General features: G+C 39.4%; 2 protein-coding genes and 1 long non-coding RNA gene across 5 annotated transcripts in view; 2 read left to right on the forward strand and 1 right to left on the reverse strand.

Moving 5' to 3' along the window:
• Window positions 1-5200: 5200 nt before the first annotated feature.
• LOC108035889 (uncharacterized) lies at window positions 5201-6001 on the reverse strand. The gene is made up of 3 exons (XM_017111644.3): window positions 5781-6001; window positions 5548-5724; window positions 5201-5493 (listed from the first exon to the last, which is right to left on the reverse strand). Exons 1-3 carry the CDS (start codon window positions 5952-5954, stop codon window positions 5314-5316), a joined length of 531 nt encoding a protein of 176 aa, XP_016967133.1. The 5' UTR covers window positions 5955-6001; the 3' UTR covers window positions 5201-5313.
• A 1637-nt stretch (window positions 6002-7638) lies between these two features.
• LOC108035871 (C-type lectin 37Da-like) lies at window positions 7639-8068 on the forward strand. The gene has a single exon (XM_050886683.1). The coding sequence runs from the start codon at window positions 7658-7660 to the stop codon at window positions 8066-8068; it is 411 nt and encodes a 136-aa protein (XP_050742640.1). The 5' UTR covers window positions 7639-7657.
• A 14014-nt stretch (window positions 8069-22082) lies between these two features.
• Window positions 22083-25771, forward strand: part of LOC127010908 (uncharacterized) — a 34380-nt gene continuing 30691 nt past the window's right edge. For all 3 annotated transcript variants that reach the window (XR_007763797.1, XR_007763798.1, XR_007763799.1), the window contains exons 1-2: window positions 22083-22612; window positions 24918-25194. This is a non-coding gene — a long non-coding RNA (uncharacterized LOC127010908). The remainder of the gene's footprint in view (window positions 22613-24917; window positions 25195-25771) is intronic.

Genomic DNA, 25771 nt, shown 5'->3' on the forward strand with positions numbered 1-25771 from the left:
CTAGGAAAATTGCATTTGATGTGCGTTAAGTGACAAAACGGAAATTGCCACCAAGCGGATGCCGGGTTTGTTTGTCTTCTGATGGCGCCCGGCCTCCATCCCCTGCCGAAAACCACCCACCGTCGAGGTCCATCTAAGCCACCACTTTCCGCCAGCCCCTTTCCTTGCTCCCCGCCGTGAAAATCCCATGTAAATGCGGCTCAAGTTGGTCCAAATTTCCCAAATTTATGCGTAGAAGCGTGTGATGTATGAGGCGCAAAAGGGCGAAGGCGACAGAAAGGGGAATGTGGACGCAGGCACTCGAAGAAATATAGTTTTCTGTTAAAAAACGAAAGGTTACAGAATTGAAAAACGTATTTTTCTTAATTAATTTATAAATGGAGAGAATTCTACGATTTATTAACTTTCTTATTTTACTAAATTTGATTGAAACAGATTTATATGTAGTTGTCTGTTAATCATAACAAGTAATACCTTAAAAACGCCTTAAATTATAGAGGTAATAAGTAGTTCTTAAAAAAAGTGCGGAACTATGTTTAGGAAGAGATAACTATTCCTTAAATTATGGTTTCAATACTCTATTAATCTTTTAATAACTGTTTATATTTCTGTCACTTAAACTTTCAAAGGACTTCTGCAGGAATAAACCTTTTCGCAACGTGCACCGAGGACGAAGGATACTGTATTATGACCACCCATCCATCATCAGCATCACTCAGTTTTGACATATCATTGAAATCTTATGCCGACGTCGTCATCATCTGTGACGTTTCATTAACCCACCTCCGCCCCAGCCTGCGCACCGCCCATCAATCGGGGGTGTTGATGGGCTGGGGAACGGAGTGGGAGGAATGTGTTAATATCAACAAGCGAAAACTGTGCGAACGCAATCTACCGATTTCCGCTTAACCAAGCCAAACATTGCATTTTTGATTAGACGCCAGGCCGACGAGCCCCAGGCTGGTCAAGTCCCAAGAACGAGGATATAGCCATAGCCTTCCAAGGGAATGTTTGCAGGGGTTGCTTTTTGATGTGGTCCGGGGGACTTACGGGCGGGATTCCGGGGTGGTTAAGTGGCGAAGTCAGGGGCGCGGGCAATTGATTGTAATTCCACTTTTATTGGCGTTTTGCAATCACTTCTTCTCGTCACATTTGTTTTCTTTTTTAGGCTGAAAGACCTCTTAAAATCAATAAAAGCATAGCGGTTACCTAATTATGTGGTCGAATGCTGAATTAAAAAAGACACTGCATTCAGAAGTGCAGTTCTTATTCTTATTCAAACATCATAAAATAAATATATATAATATAATATTCTTAAATTTGTACTCCCAAAATTGTTGTACATGAACCTTGAATTTTTAGAGCTTGCAATAATTGAGTTGAGAGCATTCAGTGAACCCATCAGAATCAAGCGCACCATGGTATAAATTTGGTTTCTGGATTGAACATCCCATTTATTTCCTCCACGCTTTGGGTATGCATCTTTTCTTTTCACAAACTTTGGGTTCCCCAATCGAAGTATTACTTTCGCATTATATCGATCCCAAGCGCAACCCTCGTCTTCATCAATTTGCCTAAAGCATATTACATTCGAATTATAAACTCACATATCATTCTTCGATAAGGGGGATGACGAGGATTTCTGTCACCTTCCCGTAACTTGAAAAGTTTTTCTTGAAAATTATGCAAAAATGTGAAAAATGTTGGTTGCGTTCCTTGGGGATATTTTTCGGTTCACTGAGTTGTTGTTTGCTATGCCAAAAAAGTGATTTCCAGCGGCAAGGGTTGACAGCATTTTCAGTGAGCCGCTTCTTTGATAACCTGATGGTGATATGACAATCTACTCTACTACTACCCCGCACGTGTCGCAATTCGAATTTAAATAAGTCCGATGAGCAGCAAAGTTCACAAACAGTTTGGGGAATGGCTCCCTACTTCGGCTCTTAATGATGAAATTTCAATAAATGTCATTTGGTCTCGCAAAGTGTCAACATGGCACCTACCCGCCCCCATTTCATCCTTTTGAAGGGGTGCAACAGCTGTCGGCGCCGCGCTCAATGCGTTAATAATGGCAGTTTTCCCAATATTTCTTTTTTATTTTGTGAGTCTAACTAGCCGGGAAATCGACATCGGAGGACAGGGCACATGGCTCTGCGCAGTTCCCGCTTCTGCCTGTTAAATTTAATTACTTTTCCATTGCTCATACGCACTGTGCGTCCGTGCAAAGCAAAGCACAGAGCAGTGTTGCGTGTTTGATGTCAGGGATGGGCCCGAAATTGCCAAACGAAGGACTTTCTAACTTTCATAAATTGTATGGAAAAGTTTCTAAAAGTTGAAATACCTTTTAAAAGTGTATCTTAAGTTTATTAATCGGTTATATTTATGGTAATTTAACACATAAATTCGTTGGAATGGTTTACATTTCCATATATGTTGAACACTATCTGCACATATATAAAGGGCAATTTATAACATCTTAACTAGTTTTTTGTCTAGATTCGTAGTCAAAATAAAGAGCTAAGCTGAAAAATAAAGTCTCTGCTTAGATGAATATTTTTTTTATTTTTTGTGGTTGTAAAATGCATAAAACTTTGATTAAAAAAGTAAAATAATTACATTAAGTAAAATATAAAACCATAATAACAATTGTACCTGATAAGATATACATTTTTCTTGTAAGTAAATGCTTCTGTAAGTTTAAGACTGACTGAATATATCATTTTAGTTAGATTTCGCGACTCGAAATGTGTCCAAACCGCCAGCCCTGGCCAAATGCCCAAAGCTGCAGAGAGTGCGAACTTGTGATTGAAAATCGTTGAAATTTGCATGTTACACGAAGAAATTGCCAACTGCGATGTCACACCCCTCGCTGATTGCAAACGGCGACTCCTCGAATGGTCGCCGGTGGTCTGGGGCACCACGTCCTCATCATCATCAATAGTTGGCTGTTTCATAGCCAGTTGGCGGCGTTTGTCACAATGGCATTTAATATTTGGACACTGGCACATCCCAGCGGTGTCCCTTCAGGAAATTGTTGGTCGTGACAAAATATTTGATCAGGTTTTTGTGCACATCCTGGTGGCTATATACGCCGATTTGAGGTTTAAAATCAGTACATAGATATGGACACATGGCATTTCTGCTTTCGCAGCCTCTTGAATGTTGTTGAGTACAAGTTTTATTAGATAGTGTTACTTATTTTGACCCATAATATAATTAAACAAAATTATATATTAATTTTTATAATTGAAATTGTTAATACTTGCGTTTTAAATATTTAAAATAAATGAATAGCAATGCCCTCATTTACTGCAGTCATTACCTCCATTTGTACATCTATTTCCTATATGGATTAATAAACATTCAGTACAAGAAAGCAAAGCTTTCAGTAATTTTAGTTGTTAGGTAACATCTTAACGAAATTTCAAGGAACTTAGTTTATGAAACTAGCATTTATACACCTACTACATATATGGTAAAATATTTAATACAATATTTTTGTTTGTTTTAAAAAATATTTCTTGTAAAACGGAATGTTAGGTCATTTCTTATTAATTAGCTATACAAAAAATATAAAATTTTATTTAAATTTTTTTAATGCAATTGAAATGCATTTCAATAAAACCTTCGCTTTTTTTGTTATTTTAAGGACCAGCATTGAAATTTTATACTTATCCCCACCTTGTGTTTCAGGACAGATCCAAAATTGGTGCTCGGCCCTCTACCAACAGCTGCACTGCGATGGATTCAATTATTGGCATGAAAGCCAGTTTATCTCCAGAGGGTGTCGGGGTCTGTCTGCTTAATGACTTCCCTGAACCGTTTTTTGAAGTCCCGAACTTCTCTGGTTAATCTATTTATACCACGCTCCAACTCACAAAGTCGCCGGTCGAATGATGGCGGCGGTTTACTACGATATTTGGCCTGAATTATTCGCTTTCTACGCGTTAAAATCTGAAACAAGTTGTGAAAATTGGTAAGCCTCAAATAATAATCCGAGCTGCCATTATTAATCCCTAAACCGAAATTGTAGGAAAAGGGCAACCAATAAAATTAGTTCCTTACTGAGCACGTTGTTCAACACTGCTGCCAGTGTTGCATTTTCGAACTATCGATAGTTTGCCACAAACCTGACAGAATCAAGTTCAAATTAATGTCTTAAAAATCCTTGCTTAGTTCGAACTATAATTTTTTCATGGTATAGCGGAAACCACTAATGATAACAAAAGTTAAATAAATGAATTTATATTAAAACTTTGCTATGTTTTTAAAATTACTAGGGTAAGGGAAGTATTTAAACTTAAAATCAGAAACAGATTATTGAAGTTCACTTGCCGCAGTTTAAGGACTCCGGAATTTAATGCATCATTATCCATTATGTGACCAAACTTGGCAACAGATTTCCATAATGGCTATTTCATTGGTCAGTCAGCGCCAGATCCCTGGACATCCTTTACGGTCGGTGGCCATAAACCATTCCGCCTACTCTTCACGTTTTACTTGCGGTTTTTGGGTGAGTTTCAAAGCCCTTCGCCGCCCAACTGCCGACTTCCACTTCCGGCTGTTGAGTCGTGTGTGAAATATTAAAATTCAATTAAAATGGCGTTAATTCCAGCAGCAGCACCAGCGGCGGAGAACGAATGTCCGTTGCCTGCGTCTGTCATAATTGTCAACTCTTGGGAGCCTGATCCGCAGGACAAGCAGCATGTCCTTTGGCATAATGATGCTCATCAACGGACAGGTTGCCATCACGTCCGGCTGTCCCGCCGTCCGGCTGTTTTGTGTCCACATCTCAATGGCATCAATGGCCGCCGCTGATTTCCTCCCCACAACTCCCCTTTTTTCTGACTTCCTCCGTTTTTGTTCTGCTCGCATGCAAATTGCACTTCAGACGTCCATTTATCATGGGCGCATCAGCAGCAGAGTCGGAATCAGCAGACAGCCAGAGCCAGTCAACGATAATGGTTAATTAATAAATATTTCCCCCGAGCTGGCTCCGACTGCGGTGGAAAAAAGAACCTTTTGATATAGAAATTGTATGGAATTGGCTTTTGCCTCGTTCACTCGAGTTGGCCTAGGCCCTTGGACCCGTTTTCATTTGGCGTCGAACTGTTAAGCCATTGACCCACTCGAAGGAACTGACCAACTGTTGAGTATGGACGGGACTGGGGATGTTTAGGATGAAAGAAGTATAAAAGGCTATGGGGAAAGGTTTTATTGGTCAATCGATTGTAGAAACTGTTAATACTATACTCGTACAACAAAAAGTTTTTTGTTTTGCTACAACAAAACATTTTAGAATATCTCTCATAATTATTTTCTAATCTTTTCGACCTGAGCTCTGAACTCGAAGCACAAGGATGTCGGTCGCTGTACGTTATTTTCGTCGAATGCTTCAAATATAATAACCGACTTATAGCGACCATGGAGAGGGGGTCCAATGATGTTCTCCACGCGTAACTTCAAAACGAAAGGATTGTACACCAGAACGGTCTAAAACGCATAACATCTTGAACACATTAAAAAAGTCTAAGCTACCATGCTCACATCTTTGGTTATAAGACACTTTTCCTTGATCTCCTCCATGTTCAAGAGGTTTTGGAACCACGATTTGTACCAGTACGTGTTCTTGTCGAAAATCGCAGCGCAGACGTCCTTCGTAGCTACGTTGAAAACCGTCGGCTCCCAAGTACCGCGATTGAAATGGAAAACACTAATCCTGGCCTGAAAATGCAATGGATTTGGGCTCAGTTGCCATTTTTCAGGAGGGAGTTAGTTACGGAAAGCCGATCGGTGCGCGGAAAGTTCCATATGGTTGTGGCGTTCCCCGATATGTAAATGCCTTCGGGTACCATTTCGGCTCCCAAGTTGTCCACGTGGAAAGCCTCGTGCATGGGAATCGATCCCGGTGGTCCGTCCGTGCACTCCACAAATGTGTCCTCAGGGATCGCCATGTAGTCTGCTGCCCAAATTCCGGACACGGCGACGACGAGAAGCTGCAGAGTTTCAAACATTTCTATTTGCGAGCACAGCGTTGATTCGACCATATATAGTCAATGGGAGGGCCGTTAACATTGCAATGCTATGAACATATCCCAGATGCTATCGGGCTAAATACGTGCACGCCAAACGATGCCAAGACCACTTTAACTACACAAAAATTAAAAAAAATGTAACTTTGTAAAGAAATAATTTAATATACGGTAGAAACTCGTTGCGCCGAAATACTTATTAGCTATAGAATATCAGTAATTAAAATACGGTGAATAGCCTTTTAAGCCCCAAAAATAATTATAGCGGTTAACAAGGATAGCGGAATTTGCTATATTCAAAAAAATATTCTTTTCAGCTATTTCCAGAGATATGTTTACAATATACGTATGTGAGAGCGATACAAAACTTTCGCCACCCAAAATAATCTAATCGAAATTCGACTCATCGACGCCAGGAAGGTACTCAAAGCTTGAGAGCGACGTGTGAGACAGCGATTTGTATCTTTCTTATGCGCTATAGCAGCAACATAATCGTCACAATGGGCACAGCTTTGTCTCATTGTTTTCGAATAGTTGCTCAAATATTTACCTGATTTCCTTTAGTTGAGGCCACTGACTCCGAATTTCTTCTATACATTTTATAGTTTTGATAAAATGGCATACTTCACTGAAGAGAGTTGTCAAATGTTTCGGAAAAATATATATTTACAAGGAAATATCATTTTGTTAAGGGGACACGCTCCAACATTTTAATAGAGTAGTAAAGTTATCAAGTTAATCTAGAAAAAAATATTAAAACAATGAATGGAACATGCTGCTATTTTAAGATTGATATCAAACCGCTAACGAGGTAAAATGTCGTGACGATCGCACCATCCAACACTCAAAGGTTCTGGCATCAAATTTTGAGACAAAAAATGATTATAAATACATACTATATTCACATATATAAACGCGCTTAATATTTACGATTAAAAGCTAAAATTCCAAATTTAAAAGGCAAAAAATTACAAGTAGCATTCAAAATATGAAGGTAAAAAATAGAATGGAAAATATTTTATCTCCTCCTTTTCTTAACGCAATTGCTTGCATTACTAGATTGATGTTAGGGGGCTTGGCACCGGCGCAGGAATTTGTAGGAGCTAAATGCTTACTTTCTTAAATAAAAAAACGGCTTGGAAATTCAATTTAAAAAGAAGCTTGTATTTTTTGCGGAAAAAAACATTTGGAAAAAAGTGTTCAAGAAAGCGCGGTAATTATCTCTGCCTATATATTCAAAGCTTATCGTTCGATGGTAGCAAATGTTTTAAAATGCAACAAATTGTGTATTTGTATATCAACGGATATCACTGTATGATTATATATATTATAACACTGTTGATTAACGAATATGATTGAATAGGAACAGAAATATATGTAGGGCATATGTTACAGATAAGGAGAAAGCACTGAAAGGAAGAAGGTATAAAGCAAGCGCGAACTGCTCTCTTTTGTGAAGTCAGAAGAAAAATGTTGAAGAAATTTATTCAACTCATTTTAGCTCTCGCCAGCAATATTAATTGGTGAGCACATTTAATACCTTTAATTCATTATTTAATCCTCAACCATAATTTAAGGCGACCCACCAATCTACGCTCTCATCTCACTCCCCTTCGTCAAGATCAATGAAAGATACTCACTTCGGAAAGGAGATGGCAAATTGGTATAGGGCCTACGAGAACTGTCGCGAGCTGGGTTCCGAACTGGTGACCTTTGAAGCCTCACGGGAGTTTGATGCCGTTAATTGGTATTTAAAAAACAAGGATGTTCGCTCTAATCACTGGACATCCGGAAATGACCTCGCCCATACTGGCATCCACAATTGGTTTACCAATGCTAAGCTCATAGATATAAATCGGTGGGCCCCCACACAATCAAACAACAGGGGCGGAGAACAGCATTGCGTGCACATGTGCTGCAGGTCCAAACCCTCGAAAGACTTCAGACTAAACGATAAATCCTGCAAAGGTAGTTCAATGAAATATGTGTGGGAGCTGCCAGTGCAAGGATCTACGCCATTTATAGTTGGGAAGTAGAAGAGGCCATCATAAATATTAAGCAGTATAAGCAATTTAATAAAAAAAACTAAAGCGTTGTTCACAATAAAAAACAAGAACCGTACAGAAGTATGTTATCAATACCCATCTACAGTTTAAGAATTGTACATTTAAGACCTTCCGAGGTGGGGCAATCTTTGGTCCCCTTGAATTGAATTGGAGAAGGTATCTTTTGTCATGCCGTTATCATAGAGAAGCTGAATTGTGGATTGGGAACCGGGCTAATATGGTCTAGATTAATGCAGCGATGACCATTATAATATAGCGGGCTTAGATGATAAGATCGACTACCTCGCCTTCCACTTTTATACCTACGCTATTAACTCTAGATCATTGGACAGGAAAGGTTAATTGGTATAGGGGCTATCTAGAGTCTTTCAAAATCGTTTAATGCCGTTATAGGAAATTTAAAAGACATGGGAAATGACGTTGGCTAAGCTGGCACACGAAAGAGCCCAATAACTCTGGAGAAAGCCAGCATTGTATCTACATGAGCTTTCAAGTAACTTTGATGGTCCCTGGAATAATCATTTAAATGGTCTCTAAATTAAAAAAAAAATTTTTATTGACTAACTTTTGTGGTATTTCTGGGACTGTCTTAGAAAATTTGAGGGCAGCAGAGGTATTGCCAGTGACTGTATGGCGCACAGGACTCATGTTGTTTACCTCATCTTAGCTTTCTCGGCATCTGAAGTGCCAAAAAAATCGCAAAGCATCCTAACCCTCCTCCCTTTCCACCCAATCTTATTCAGCTGGAGGGCTTCAGGCTTTAAGGATTTCCTTTGGCAGGCACCGAATCGCGTTCAATATTAGTTGTATGTTGTGTGCTTAAGCAGCCCTTCAAGTACTCGCCGTCTGTTTGATTAGGCATTCCGGCTGCCGAATAAATACCAATAAACGAGGGCGCAGAAGGAGATCCAGGTGTCAACTGTACACAACAACACCCACTTGAATTGTGCGGGGGAAATGCGGACTCGAGTCAATATTTGATGTCGTAGCTGAAAGTTTCACTAACAACTTTTCGGACTCCTTTCTTCTCTCCCCTTTGGCCGTGTCTGTCTCCTTTGTCGGAGGTCAAGTTATTGGCTCGTGTTTGTTCAATTTTTAAATTTTATTTCCACATAGTTTTCGGAGTGGAAGTTGAGTTTCGCAACGAAACCTGCTGCGGAACGCCTCATTGATTGCCCATTTAGAACCGCAAAATTTAATTTATCTGCCATCAGTTGATGTTCTTGCGGTTTGCCAATACCCAGGCACTGCCCAAATGATATCGAAAGAAGGTTCCACATGTGGTGTATACTTATACATATATACGTATCTAAGGCCCCACCCAGGTTTGTGGCCCTTTGTTTGGTGTTACCCATGTCAAAAATTGTACAACAGTTTGGTTTTTTGCTGGTTGCTGGTTTTCTGATAACATTTGGCTGGGTAGTCATGTGTGATTGTCTGAGTGCGTGTGTGTGTTTAAGATATCATCTGTCTCTGACGATACCAAGCCGTCCCCAAAGACCCGGAACACCGGAACCCCGGAGTCCCTGAGTCCCGGAACCCAGAAACCGTACCCCAAACCCAGCCCTAAATCCGAATCCGACCCCCAGTCCGCAATCGAAGGACGTCAGGGACTTCCGCTGGCTGCCATTGCCACCTGCTGTTTGACACCTAAATTCGCTTATTGTTGCCTGCTTTGGATTTACTTTTATGAACTTGTCCGCTCATAGGGGAAATCTATACCTATACACTAAAGGAAAAGAAGAGGTAGTAGTCAACTTCAGTTTAACCAGTTTAACGCTTAGCATTGTTATAGTAACATACTTATAACGACTATAAGCAAGTTGAAATTTAAATTTTGTCTGTCCGAAGCAATATCTAATTTTATTTTATTTTGAAATAACCAATAATTAAATTATTATATAATTTACTAGATCAATTAAATTATTAATTAGATAAATGAGTAATGTTTATTTTTAATTAATGATGGTATTTTCGATGCTTATTACATTTTTTGACCTTTGACTATAATACTAGCCCAAGGCGATTTTACTCATATGGTACTGTACTTGTGAAATATTTTATATTTTAAATGTAAGAACATAAAACGGAAACACCAGACCTAAAAACAATAACCTTAGTAAGAATGACCAGAATATGAAATAACAAGCCATTCCCAGTATTTAAAAAACAGCACCGTTTCCCCAACAACAGAACGGTTCGCAAAATGTTAAATATTTTTCCCAGTGAACCCATGAGCTTGGCTACTGAAATTTCAACACTTCATTCAATTCGCAATTCGTTTCAACAATTGAAACGCGATTAGCGCCAAGGTGCACACGGGGGAAATGAATGAGTGAGTGCGGCAAGAGGGGCAGGGCGAAGGGGACTCGAGTTCGGGAGCGGGTTTGCGATGGCTACATTTTTGATTTATGTGAAATTGAGTTAAATTCATCCACACATGCACACCCACCGCCACGTCGTGCCCCAGGCATCTGTGGCGGTCGTCGGTTCTCATTGTAGCGAACGCGTCCTAATCAAGGCTATTCACTTGCCATAAATCAAATTAAATGGCCGTCACATATCGCCGGGCGCCAGTGGGCCTAAGCCCCTCCTCAACCTAATCCTCCTCTTTGTCCTGCTGCTCCTGCTCCAACTCGTACTCCCCTCCTGCTCGCCACGCCGTAGAGTATGCTATACCATTGTAGTTCGCGCTGTCAGCTAAGCATAATTAAACGCGAGGAAAAGTGCCAGGAAGTATGGGCTCTGGATCAGGATTGGGTTATTAAAGGGGAAGATGGGATTTATTTTCCTTTTTTTCTTTTCTAGTTGGGATGCATTTGCGTAGTTATAGTCCTTTAAAGTTTCTGATCGATGGCTCCCTATTGGGATGAAATGAAATGAAAATCGGTCTGGACTTTACAATACAATGGGTAGAATTTATGATATGCCATTAGAAAGTACAAATTTAATACACGCATGAGAATGCCAGTTTTAATCGTTAAATTCAGGATCAAGAACGACGAGGATCGGTTTCGCTCCACTCACCCCTGCTATTTCCAAAAGTATAACCTTTTCTTCAGTCCACCGATCTCTCTGATCAAAACGAGCTTCCCTTCGGAGTTCAAATACCTTTCCTTTATCCCAGCTTAGCCCACCGCCGAAGCCCCTTCCAGCCCGATTAATTTGCCACCTTGATTAGCCCGCCCTCCTTACTGCAGCAGATGTCACATGGAATTTTCCACTTTCCGGTGGAAGTGCTGTGTCCCTCCCTTTCCCTGGGGCGGAACATTCGAGTGAAGTGTAGCTAATTTACTGTGCCTCCGATTTTCGCTGCAGCCTGGGAAAAATCCTTTTGACTTCAAAGAAGAACTGTTGCTTGGAGTGCGTGCTGGCGAGGGAGGGGTGTTCAGGGTTCGGGGTCTGGGGTCCGGGGTCCGGAGTGGGTCCTGGAAGGTCCAACAATGTTGCCAAACACTTCACGTGGTAGGCTCCCCCTCCCCAGGTCCTTTGACACTGTCAAACGCGCTTTCCCCCGCATTCCCCGCCTTCCCCGCTTGAAGTGCATTTGTTTTTTGGCTTTTGTTTTAATTGGCTTGCGCCCGGGCTTGAAGGAGTCGTGATCCTTTACTCCTTTCTAGCAAACTACGCTCCCCGGCCGCCTCGCTCATTAAACATTTACTCTCTACGCTTTGTCGGCGTGAACTTTGATGTTGACTTTGGTCCCCACGTCCCACGGGTCCAGAGGGCCTCGGAGATAACCACTTGAGATTGCATCCTCCTCTCCCGTTTTGTCTTTTGAAAATGCATTCTGCCGCAATTTGCGGCTCTCGCTCGGGCCAGCATTTCATCGCGATGCCGTCAACCCCCTGGATTTCCCGCTTCGAGCCCAGTCGAGTCCTCGGCTCCTCTGCAGTTGCATCTTCACGAGGCTGCTGCTCCTGGGATCCTTGCATTTCCACAAAAAATTAACATGCGATTTGTCAGGCAAAGCTGTTTTGCTGGGCCTTTCCAATGTGGTGTGATGAACACGTCGACTTTACTAGAGCTTAAATTGTTCTAGTTTATGGTAGTACAATTATTTTTATTTACTTGCTAAATGTAGTAATAATTAAATAAATATTTTATATATGCTGATCCATAATATTGATTTATTTTTTATATTTTCAGACCACAAAAAAAACGCTCTCTAACCAACTCTCTCAAACTCCAACTAGCCTGCCCTTTTCACCACATCGCCAGACGGCACAACAGTAGGCAACAATTTTGCCAATTAATAGAGGAGCGAACTGCACCATCGGAAGGCACACGGGGGCTCAGGAATCTAACTTAAAACGCACATGTCATAAATCAAAGGGCTTTTGCAAGTGGGGGTGAGCCGAGGACTGCGACTTTGGCAAAACTATTCACAATACAATTGCCATTGGGAGAGGCCCATTGTCATGAAGTCGTGTGCGCGGTGTACGGCAATTCACTTAGGACTCTAGCTCCAACTCCTATCCATAACCAGCTCCAGCCCTCAGTTGGCATCGTTTACGAAGCTATTCAGTAAGCGACTACCTGTATTTATGGCCCGTAGCCCGTGTGGCCAGTGCTGCTTGGGCTCTGGATAGACGCATCTGAGTACCCAGCATCTACGTTTTTATCCAGCACGATTTTACGGGATGTTTGTGATCTTCTGATATTCCTGGGATAACACTTAACAATTCATTTTTATAAAAGGTTTGAATACAATGACATGCAGTACATATAAATATATAACTTCTAAAATACAAATAATACAATGCAAATAAAACAAACAATTTCTTTGTAAAAACATCGCCCAAAAACCCTCCTAAATCTTTAAATAACAGTACACAGCAAAGATATTAATTTTTTATTTTGATCAAGACAAAGAATTTCACTTTTCTGACCTTAAGCTTTCTGTTCCACACATTATGAACCAAATTAGTTTTTTTTTATAAATAATTCCTTACGTTTTAGAACAAAGGGGAAATAAGTGTGTATTCACCGACTGGTATCGATATATGGATGTAGTTAAATAAAAGTGCTTCTGGTACCTTGCCGGGGTCTACGAAAAGTGTACCTTTTTCATCACTGCCCGTGCCTCGGCTTTTATCTGCCAGCGGTAGTTACATTCCATTCATAAATACTTTTCATTCACTTACTCTCTGCCCTCCGGTTTTCCCCACAAACATTTTTTGCTGCGCTTAGCTTTCGCTGGGAGTTGCATTTGTTATTGTTGTGGGGCCGCGACTCGTTTTAAGCGTTCTATATGTCGGCTTTGGGTTTGAGTTGGGGTTGAGGAAGTATCTGTGAGGCAGCCATTGTCGGGCATATGTTTGACGCTCGCCTTTGATCTTTTGCCAAAGTGAAAGCGATTCCATCTTGCGGATAGTCGAGCTGCACTTCAAGCCGCCTCTGCCAAAGTTAATTGCAAAACACGGGCTAAGGATAGCGTAGGCCTCAGCTTGCCTTCTAATTAAAAGTATGTATATGCCGGTTTGTTTGCGTTTTTATGCATATTTTTTGGGCCTGCCAGGTGCAATTAAAACAGACATCAACCTTTGAGAGCTTTTACAAATTGTGTATATGTGTTGGTTCAGGTATTTCAAGACTAATTAGAACTTAAAACCATCCAAGCGAGAGTTCAAATTGAAGGGCAGCCGAGAAAATATTTCATGGATCAGCCTAGAAGTTTTTCGGTTATTACAGTGGAATCGTAAACATTTTAGTTATTCCGTGTTAATTTTAGTTTGACCACTCTTAATAAATTTGATTAAACTTAAAAATACTGCCGTATTTTATTTTAGTCCTGCTTGATTTCCATAACTTCTTCTAATCCAGGGTTTTAGGACGAATTGGCAACAGTTTGCCGGCACATTTAATATCAACGTTCCTGAACAGGCAATCAAATTCCTTATTGCTTCTTTAAAACTTCAAGCCTCCAAGTTATGAAGAACAAGCTAAGCCAAGTTAGAAGACAAGAAATGCAAAACGCACACACTTCAGACCACCACATGGTTACTTAATCATTCATGCAGACCTTATAAATTTTCATTAAAGTTTGATACAAAAATCTGCTGCGCCCAAGCAGCTGTTCCATTCAAATCTCCGCCTCCACCTCCCGAAGACCGGGTTCTGTTTCGTCTTTCGCCGTGTTGTCAGTCAGTGATTATGTAAATATTTCAACACAAATTAAAATCAAAATTAAAATTACAAAAAGCTGCCACAGGCAACACATGTCTGTTGGGGAGCGGATGGAAACTCCGGCCTACACTTTGCTTAGGAGGCTCCTTCAGCACTCCCAGGACCTCGGTCCCTCCCCATTTATCACCCGCTCCTTCCCGGCACTTCCACCTCCCTCTGGCGTTAGTCCTCGCTCATGTGTGTCTTATGGGAAATTTAAATAAAGTCAGCAGGCAATTTATTTGCATTAACATTTCGTGTGTCTCTCACCCAGTGTTCGGGGCTGCACAGGCAAAAACATTAAACGATTTTACTTAAACTCTTTTTCGGATTTTGATTGTTTGCATAAGCTTCTTAATATTGCTTATGGAATCAGAAAATTAAAAAAAAATGGAAGTGGCATATATGGGACTTTAATACTTTTATTCTCGTAAGTAAAGGCCGTTGTACCGGTGGTGTGGTTGAAGATTAAAATGTAAAATTGTTAAAATTTAGTTATAAATATGTATAACTAGGTAGCATAAAATATTACTTCTACTAAATAAATTTAATGTTTTTAAGGACAAATTATGTAAGGGCCTACGAAAAAAATGACAAGTTTAAAGTAAGCGAAAAGTAGGGCATCAATTAGGCATGGGAGATGATACTATACCCCTTGTATTTCCTAGGATTACACCAGGGTTGGGACCTGAAATTACATTAATATATGAAGTCTATAAACTATTTCTCTTCCTGCACTTGTGTTTTGAGCCGTATGTTCCGCTGCTTTATGTGTTTGCGTACTTGCTGTTTGTGTGATGCAAATTTTTCGTGCGCCTGCTGTCAGGTTTTTGCCGCCGCTCCGCCGTTTTGTCGCTGCTGGTCGCTTCATTGAATTTTTGCACATCCCAGGAAAGTGTTAAAAAACAACCGGAGCGACGACAACAACAAAACTGCATCCATGGCGACTGCAACAAAGCGCGTTGTCGCCCACTTTTACCATTTGCTGATTTATAGCTTTTCCTCCAGCTGCAGCATTTTCCACTGCGCCCGGAAAACGCCCCGAAAGTGTGCTACGCCTTTCCGCATTTCCCACTATAAATCAAAAGCAACCAACAAATTGATGCTGTTGTTGCTGTGTCGCCTTTGTTGGATGGCCACTGTGTTTAATCATTAACTTTTTTATTTCCGTTTTCCGCCCGCTCTCCAATCCATTTTATTGTTATTAATTAATCAGTGGAAATTGCAGCAAATAACAAAAAATAAAGGGGTTTCGGCAAGCCAAGTGTTGCGAGGAAATCGGTTCAACGACTTTCGGTATGCACTGTATATGCGGCTGTCTAAGGTCATAAATTATGGTTTATCCAGGGGCTCTATCTCGGCAGTTTAAAACTGACAAATTTTCAGAAAATGCTAATAATTGGTTTACACAGATAAAAGCCCCTAACTGTACTCCTTAATTGTTTCATTTATTTAAAAAAAACCTGCTTGAAAACTAAAGTGAATCAATCATCTGTTTATTTAAATTAAATAAATAGGAAAACATGTATGTAATTTTAACCGAGGACATATATTTATTTTTCATTCCTTTGTATTGTACTTCGGGCTAAAATTGAAGTATTTCCTTTTTGATTTACCAAAATGCCCACAAATTGTAATTACTTTGTTATTAAAGTATTCAATAATTTCAGCTTTTAGCTACCTATGTGTCAGCATAACTCATGTTGCATATTGCATTTACAAATTAATTTTCCCTTGATGTGAAAAAATGCGTTCATTTGGGAGAGCGACATTGAAAGCCCAAAAGTAAACACTTCATTCAACTGCCAGTTGACAGATAACCAAGGCAAACAGTGTCGCATTTATTGTTTGTAGTATTTATAATTTTAATTAAATAACACATCATAGATTTTGATTAAGCCGAGGGCAGAGGGCAGGGTCGACTAATGGCTCACTTGGCAGCTGCAGAGTTGAGAAGCTGAGGAAATGGCTGAGTGACTGAGTGAGTGTCGGATCATCAGTTTCAATTTGGTCCCTGGCACAATCGACCACTTCCTTCGTGCACTCAGAAGAAAATAAGTTTCTAATTTAATATTTAACCCCTTCTGTTTATTCTTAAAAATTACCATAAACATTTAAGTGAGGGTCAAAAAGTATATAAGGAAACTATGAACAGAAAAACTAAAGGTACATGTAGTTATTTTTTTCAGTGCACACTGTAGGAGTGGGTGGGTGGCACTTCGCCCACTCGCGCATTGAGGTCACTCCAGTTTGACAAATGTCAAATGGCATTTAACGGCATTTGCACAAATCATTACGATTAACAAATGAGTGCGGGTACCACGAAAATTGCGAGTATTCTCAGAGTGATTTATTTCCAAGGGGCGACGACAGTTTCCCGCTGAAGAGTGCACTTCCACCAGCATGATGGGCTTCTTAATTCCCGCTGACTCACTCCCAGACTGGATTGTTTACCCTCCGACACAGAAAGAGAACACAAGTGAAATACTTCGTGGGCTGTTTTCAATTCGCTTTCGCGCGCCTCATAAAAATGGCAAATTGAGTGCCGCCCCCGTTGCGAATCCGACAGATATAGTATCTGAGCCCCTCCCGATCCATAGCCCTCCAACTAATTGCCCCAGCACGCGTGCCATAATTTCTGGACGTTGTTTTTTGGCTGCGCAGGTAAACAACTGCTCTCGGCCGTCTTCTGTTTTGGCCATAAAGTATCCCTCGGAAAAGCGCGTTCTTGGGGCTACGGCTCCTCGGGGACCCCTTAAACGGTCTGCCGCCCCAAAAATGCACCTCCCAATGCACCTCTAATTGCAACGAAAACAAATTTCGAATTTCAATGCTCTGCAGGTGGCCAACCGAAAGAAACCACCAAATGTGTATCAATGGAATTAATTGTTATGAAAATATTGTGCCGGTGCCGATTGATGAATTGGGTGGGCGGGAGTCTAGATCTGCGTAGAATGAATAATTTGTAGAGTGTGAGTCACTGGTAAAGTTTGGGGCAATAACATGGTGGAGAAATCAGGTGTCTGTTTGTTATAATTTATTGATATATTTAAATTTTGGTTTAGGAGAACGGCGAAGTAAAGGGCAGGAGTCCTTACACACAGGCTTATTGTGGTCAACTTACAAAATGGAAAATATACATAACTCTAAAACTATTATATTTGGAATGTGACATTAATTTTTTATAACTTTCATAATAATTTTCTATTCTCTAACTGACATTATTTAAATAAATCCATTGATCACGAGAAAACACAGGGTATTTTTAATCAAAAGATAACATTTATCAATAAAATAACTGAATATTATTGTGAGAATGTGTATTTTAATTTCTCTTTTTCATTTAATTTTACTTTATTATTCCCCTGCCAACAATAAATCCTGCATCAGTAGTTAGGCTGTTAGTTTGCCTTTGTCCAATTGTTGAATGGGTTTAGCCAGCTTTTTTCTTGGGTGTTCCATGACAATTCTGTGCAATTTGTTATTATTTTTAAGATATGTTTCACAAAATGGTTCTGAAAGCCACTTTAAGTGGAATCCTGGCTATTCCACATATTTATACATCGTCATTATTTGTTTTACTGTTGAGTGTGCTATTATTTTTTTTACCAGTCTTACCTTTTAAATCTCCTATTTTTACTCTCCCTTCTTACACCCAATTCCCTTACTATCAACACATTGGCACCGCAGTTTATAACAAAACCCCATCTCCTGTACATACCACCCCCCGCTTCCACCTACATACCCAACCCCTAGTCCTTCTCGAAGGCGAAAAACCCAAAATGCAGCTCAACATTTGTCAACGCGACGGCAAAACAACAAGAACATATAAAGCAGCAATAATTCGATCCTTCAGGTTACGCCTCCATTTGGCCACTTGGGCTTTTGGGCTGACCGCATTCAGTTGGTGGAGAAGACCGGCCGGCAGTTCTTGGTTCTGCTGCTGCCATTAGCAATATAGCCAAATGCACCCGCACAGGGCTGCTCCTGACCCCCCAGGCCCCAGGCTCCCTTATCCCCGCTAACCCCCCTCGCAGACCAACCCCCTTGGGCTGTTAGCCAGGCTTTTGTTTTTGTGTACTTGCGAGAGCCAGAGAAATAGCGCGATACTTAGTGGTAGGGGATCATGCGCACAAGGTGTTCCATTTCCGCATTTCGAAATCATGCTTTTGGCACGTTTGAAATTCCACAAACGTATTTTGAACTCAATTCCAAGCATAGTACAGCGATTACCATTTTTGAAAAAGAAGGTCCCCATTTTTGGCTGTCAATAGTTGTAGAACTTTTCGTATTTCAGTACAATATGACTTTGATTGTTTTTTTCTTAGCCATCGAAATGATAGATGTTTTTTCCATCAACCGAACATACAATGACAAACAATTCTCAGATCCAAGTTTTATTAAGCTAAAATAAATTTAGCGAAAATGTGATATGTGTTTGACCAATCAAAGAAATTAAAGATGTCGGCTAACACGTCCATAGACGACTATTCGCAACGCTTTGCGATCACGAAAATTAATATGGATATTTGAAGTGAAGTTCAACTCTGGAATATAAATGGGTAAAAACTTGGCGTTGACTGTAAGGCCGTTCACATAATATCGCTTGTTCTTGAAAAAAAAGGAGATGTAAATTTGTATAGATCCACTTTACCTTCACTGTACCTTTTTAAACGGACATTCCAGTGGGAAATTGCCAATTCTGCGGATCTCGTTCATCGCCATCTTAAGTAAGAAGTGGGACTCAACACTCGACAACAACTGGCAGTAGTTGAGTTCCATAGTTGTAAAGTTAGTCAAGAAGGTACCGCGTTGCATTGTCAAAAAGAAAAATCCGTCCGCGTATCCAATATCTTGGGCGAGGGTGAACTCACCACTCAGTAAGCCAAACTTGTCTGCTGTTTTATTTATATAACAGCTGGCATTTTTTACTATTTCTGGAGCAAAATTAAATACATCCACGCTTGTCAGATAAACATCCATCTTGTAAAGATAAAACAAATTCTTATAGTCGGTACATATATGATAAACTTTGTTTCTGACCTTTGCTGAAACACTGATCAACATGACTGCCCCCAAAAACAGGACAATTTGGGTGAAGAGCCATTTGACGTCCATTTTCTGGTTAACCGATTGTCGACTAAATTCTAAATTCACGAGTTTAAGCTCAAAAGCACACAAAAGATCCCGATGGTGCGGCCGATTAATAAAGTAATTGTGTTTTAATGTGTTCAATTCCTTCATTACCGGTCCATACCATATAAAAATTATACATTGAATTATTCGTTCGACTGGAACGTTTTCCAAATGAATGGAAACACTCATATTGATATGGTATTACAATGTATGATAAATTGTTACCAACCAGAATAAATTGCTACCAAGAAGAATGATTGCTTCCACGCTGTATGGATCATTCAGAAATCATATTCTTTACTCGGAGAGAAGATAGGGTATAATGTACTTCTTGTACAGGTTGTAAAGTTTCTTGATCTGGATCACTTATAACCTACCAGTATGAAAGCTAAGATCTCAGAAACTATTAAAAATAGAAAGTAGTAAGCATGTAGATTCTAAATAATCCTTGGGTGTGCCCCTACACGCCTACAAAATTGTAGCTCTGTTGTTTTTGAACATTTTATATTCAAACAGTTTTTTTAATTTGTAAATACCGAAAATACATTTTTTTTACACTTTAACAAGTTTTGACTCTATATTTGCACCTAAAACGTCCGATTTAAAAGCATAGTTTTTTCTGTGTAAAACTAAAATAATAAAAGTTGCAAATGTCTTTACATTTTTTGAGTTGGTCATTTAGTTTTACTGTTCAACGTTGTTTTGCCGAAGATAACTTACTTTCTTTCACTATCCTCTTGTAAAATATATGTACCTTTATTTTTACACTGGTGTCATATATGTAGGATTAGGGAATTTAGTATTAGTGTATAACCCTTGTAGCGTAAGAGTAACAGCAACATCAACGGTTTAGGCCCTGTTCCTTATTTTGAATTTGAATTGCGCTCCTACAGTCCGTTTATTATTTTGTTGTCCAATACACTTAAAAAGGATGGAGTAAAGAAATAGCGACGCTACCAAGAGAGTGCAGCAAGTCGAAAAGTGACGAAGTCGGATTTTAAAGACATACATATACGTTACATCAAAAAACAATTCGTTCATTAAAGTTTTAAGTAACATTCTATAACTATTCCCAAAATAAACTAAATTTGTATTATCCCACATATAATAGGTTTTCTAACAGTTTGTTACGTTTTCTTTTATTGACGACGGAAAATTCTGCCGCGTATTATTATGCGACATCCTCTGCGATCCTTAAGGTTTATATGGGCGTCCGAAGTAAAGTTCACTTCTGGTAAGTAGCTGGGTAAGAAGTTTGTATTGATTGTGAATCCCTTTAGGCTATACCGCTTATTCTTAGTAAATAATTACAAGTTCAAAATATGTTAATTTTTCGAATTATTCGAAATATATTAAGCCAGTTAACCTACCATTTTGTATGGGCACTCCAGGGGTAAATTGCCATACCGCCGCATCTGAGTGGTAATCATCTTAAGTAAAAACTGTGAATTCACACTCGACAAAAAGTGACAATATTCTATTTTCAGTGCAGTAAAGTTTGACAGATACGATCCTCTTTCCATCGTCAGTGTGTATATGCCTTCTATATACCTAACATCTTGGGCCAAGGAGAACTCTATGTATAAAGCACTTGTTGTTTTAGATGTTTGATTTAGGTGACAGCTCCAGATGTTTAGAATTTCTGGTACATAGTTAAGGCATTTAACGTCCGTCATGACAGCATCCATCTTGTTGTGTAGTTATCAAAAATATTCTTTAACTAAGGATATACATGTTTTGTTTGTCAAACTTACCTTGGCAAGTACTCTGCCTAACATTACGACCCAAATAAACAGTTCATTCGGAGATATAATCCTTTTGACGTTCATTTCAGCGGATGGCTAATGGTTGACTAAGTAACGAATTTCCCCTTAAATGTTTTTAACTCACCGCAGAACCGACGACGAGTAATAAAGATATTATGAGTATAAACTAATATTCCAGTCCTATTAAAAGGTCATTATAAACGTTACCCGGGTGCATTGCATATTTGTTTTTTAAATGCATATTTTTTAAATATTTTAAATTTATTTTTTATAGTAGCTGTTATTTTTTGACATTCTTTTTTTTCGTTAAAGAAAATCTATATAATTAAAAAACTATTTAGTATACCATTTCGAATTAAACTTTAAAAGCGAAAAATATATGATTAAAAGTTCCATCTAAAATAAAAACAACATCAAAATACTTGAAAAAATAGAAATAGTTGTGTTACGTGATTATGCTATTACGTGTAAAACAAATGTATAAATATACAAAAAAAATATATATATATTAAATATAAATATAAAAAAAATATATTTAATAATTGTGACACCAAAACCCAAACGCAGCATACTATTTTTTCCCGGTCTTATTCCTTGAAAAATAAAAAAGAATAAAATTGGTATCAGCATTTCAGAATGTAAGCAACATATATCCGCAAACGAACAGCTACTTAACTGAATCCTCTCGACAACCATTCCAGTTTCAAATTTAACGTTTCCAGCCAACCGAACGTTACGTACTAGCGGGCTGGCCATACGTTCTACGTAGCTGTTCCGTTGCCAATTCGTTTCGCGAGCTTTTTGGACCGGCGCAGAAGGCCGCTCTCTTTCTCTCGTTATGCCTCCCCCGCGATTCTACGCGCTCTCTTTCTCCGGATTTTGCAAAACAAAACGGCCGGCCGTTTGGAAAAGTCGGAAGAAAGTCAGTTAGCAAGTGGAAATCACCGGAAAAACTACACAGCGCGGCAGAAGGAATATCGCGAAGTCTCAGAAATTACACCGCAGACGGGAAATAAGAACACAAAAAAACAGCCCCAAAAGGCAGCGCAGTCGGCTTCGGCAGCGCGGAAGGCTGATAACAAAAGATAATAACAATAACAAGGCGAGAAAAAACAAAAATGCAGGAATGAGAAGAAAAAAAAATAAAAACCGAAAACAAACAAAAGGAAAATCGCGCTTTTAATTAACGGACATTCGACGTGGGCAGCGCAGTCGGCGTCGCCGTCGCCGTAGCGTGTGTGTGCGTGAGTGAGTGTGCGTGAGTATCTGTGTGAGCTGGCGATATAAAACTGCAATTGATTGCAATTTCGGCGGCATTTGCAACATAGCAAGCCGGCAAGGAACACCACACCAAGAAATCAATAAACAAACAACAAATATTAAAAACAAACCTAAAACAGCATACAGCACACAGAAAACGCCGCTACAAAAAAGCAGCCAAACGGTAAAGATACAAAACAAAAGCTAACTCATATGTGTATCTAAAATAACAACAAAAAGCAATCTCAAAAGAAAGAGTACAACTTGCATTTGTGTGAGCGCAGCTGTTGATGAAAGTGAAGGAAAATCATTCACATTTTCAACGGAAAATGGAAAAACAACAACAGCCACGCACTCACACAGCTGCAAAATAGAAAAGAGAGCACAGAGAGCTAGCAACTCAAACTCAGACGACGCCAAGTTCTTTTTTCCGCTTTTCCGTTGTTTGTATTTTATTTTTGTTTTCTGTTGTGTTTTTCGCACACAGAGAGGAAAATCCATGCGAAACATGAGCAGTTTTAAATACCTTAGCAACGCATTCCTTTGCGTTTTTACAATTCAAAAGTATTAGTATTGGAGGTACCAGTTAAGAATGGAATTACATTTTTCGAGGGTAAAAATTGATTTAATTTCATTTTTCTTACTTTTAAATATAACTTACAGAAAATATACTTTTTTTGTTGGGTAGACCCTAATTTCAAATGTATTGGTATGGTGCATTTAAATAGTCTTTAGATAAAGAAAGTATTAAAATTTTGCATTTTTCTATACCTGTATGGCAACAACAAGAAGAAATCACAAAATTAATCATTTAACTTGAAAAATCGTTTTAACTTAATAACTCATCATTGGTCGCTACATTGGCACACATCAGAGATGCATCATTTTAATTTGAGTGAATTTTCTTCAATAGTTTGTTGAATGAATGTTTTTAAAAGATCTTCAATCTATTGCTTATTTCTGGTAAATACATTTAGCGTTGTTAACTGTTGTTAAACATGTTAATCAGATTTCTTTAAATTTTTCGATGTGTACATTTACGAGTCGAGTTTACGAGCCAGACATCGCTTGTTTTTGTGCGAGTATCTCTTGGTTGGATGCAAAAAGTATCTAGATACTTTTGGCGAGCTTCCCACTTTTTTGCCGGCTGTCTGTTTATTGAGACGGCCCTTCAAGTTTGTTTCCTTAACAAGTCCTCGCCTTAATTCCATAAGTTTTAAACAGACATAAATTCAGCTGTTGGGATATTTATATATTTCTTTCCACTCGCATGTTGGCCGGCAGTCAAAGTAACACTCAACTTCAGCTTCTGTCTGCACTCTCTAATTGAGTTAGTCTGGCATTTGAATGGGAGCAGCGGGCACACGCATCACTTCTGGTCGAAAAGGGGCGGAATGGCATTAGCAGGAGGGGGCGGGGCTGTGTGCCAGACTCTGCGGGTGGGGGCCTCAGGGGCGGGGGTCACAGCCTAACCCGTGTGTTAAATTATGCAAAACGCTCAGGGAATGCCGAGCAATAAGTGCGGAAACGCTTACAGACTTTTGCCAAGAAACCAAATTATTCATATTTGAGTTTCGGTTTAAATAAAAGAGAACCCTTTAATTTTCACTGCAACATTTTATAATTGTTTTACGTTCGAAGACTTTTTTCAATTATTTATGCGTATACACCTTTTATTTAAACATCCATTATTTGTTTTAGAGCTACCTGCTAAATGGCAGAAAAACTTGAATTGAAACTAATACCTACCCTTACTTAATAGAAAGCTTATTAAATCTTTTTACCAAAAAATGTTATGGGTAAACTGCCCTCTGCTCTGTATTAAACGTAGAGATATATGTATATCATGTTCTTCCGGGAAAGACCTCATTGCAAATCATTTTTAAACTATCCCGTAAACCAACTGGTATCTCATCTATATCTTTGCAAAGCACATTCATAAAAAAGGAACCTACCATTCCGTTTGAGGCAACTTTTTTATCATTTCCCAGCCCACGAACACACACGTATTTCGTTTGGTAATTTAAAGGGTTAACACACGCTTTACGACTGCCAACTTTTTCCACGTTGGCTTTCGGCGCTGGTCCTTTTATTTTGTGAAAATGTTTGGCATTTTTTGTATTAAATTGTCAGTGAAACGAGCGGTGGACCGTTTCCGTGGGGCATGGCAACAATTCAAAACGTGAACTGCCACTAAAACATGCCAAAAATCTGCGCATTTAAAATATTTGCCCCAGAGCCCATTGAGAGTCAGCCGAGCGATGGGCGAGAAAGGGCAGGAAAAATCCGGGCATTTTCCTGCGATTTGATTCAGTTGTTGTTGGCTGCTACACCTTTCCACTCACACCTGACGGCTGTGTTGTTCTATTTTTTGCAACACCACGTCTGCGTTTTTATTGCCCCTCCTTCACCCGACCTTTGCTTTCTGTTTAACTGCTGTTTGCGCCACTTGCACGTGATCAATAATTAATTTGGAATATCTTCTCTAGGTGCGTCTAATCAAACGGATTCCCAGCCGAAATACACACTGAAATCAGCCATCCGATGTAGCGAGAGCAATTATAACTTACGAAAATGCAACCATTCCGTTCCGTGCCGTGCTAATGCAAAACGTATACGATCCGAAACCGATAAAAATACAAATAGAAAAGCCGAAGTGAAATAACAATTTTACAGCCCACTGGAAATCAAATATTGCACTTGCATTGCCGAAATCTCTAAAAACTGCCCAACAAGAGGAGAACATCAAAGGAACTATTTTTGGAGGTGAGTTTCACAAAGCAATTTGATGTTTGAATATGAAAATGAGTGCAACAAACACAAAGCATCTTGAACAGAGTAATTAAACCATCTTAATTAAAAAAGGGTATAAAAACATTTCGTAGAGAAATAATAATCTATAAACGTACGATACAGTGTTGAGTATACGAGTCCTTTGTAGACAATTGCTAAATAATATTCTGGTAAGCCGTAAATTTCTAAAAACCATTAAAGCCAGGGAGAAAGACCCACAGATTTTGAAAAAGGTGTACATCTCCAAGAATATTAAAAATGATTGCCGGTCCTGGGAACAAAAATGTTTTTCCACACACACGGAGGCCTGCACTTTCCCCATCAAATATTTCGAGCAGAACTTTGCTTCACAGCTTGGTGTTATTATTTTCATATGTTGATTGCCTTCAGCTTTTCCTGGACTTCTGTTTATCGACTTCAATTTGCTCTCAAACACCGGACCCAGAACTCGATTGGGAAACCAGGGAAAAGCAGGAAAACGGACTCACAGAGAGGAAAGCCTAGACGAAGGGGCAAGGCGATCGGGAGAGCAGGCGGAACAGAGCATAAT

Source organism: Drosophila biarmipes, chromosome 3L, assembly GCF_025231255.1.
Source record: "Drosophila biarmipes strain raj3 chromosome 3L, RU_DBia_V1.1, whole genome shotgun sequence".
Classification (NCBI taxonomy): domain Eukaryota; kingdom Metazoa; phylum Arthropoda; class Insecta; order Diptera; family Drosophilidae; genus Drosophila; species Drosophila biarmipes.

Bases quoted from the DNA above. Each gene is read 5' to 3' on its own strand.
- LOC108035871 (XM_050886683.1), top strand. From the start codon at position 7,658: ATGAAAGATACTCACTTCGGAAAGGAGATGGCAAATTGGTATAGGGCC.
- LOC108035889 (XM_017111644.3), bottom strand. From the start codon at position 5,954: ATGGCGATCCCTGAGGACACATTTGTGGAGTGCACGGACGGACCACCG. The intron at 5,725-5,780 runs GTAACTAACTCC...TTGCATTTTCAG, and splicing joins CGCGCACCGATCGGCTTTCC to GCCAGGATTAGTGTTTTCCA. The intron at 5,494-5,547 runs GTGAGCATGGTA...TATGCGTTTTAG, and splicing joins AGTGTCTTATAACCAAAGAT to ACCGTTCTGGTGTACAATCC.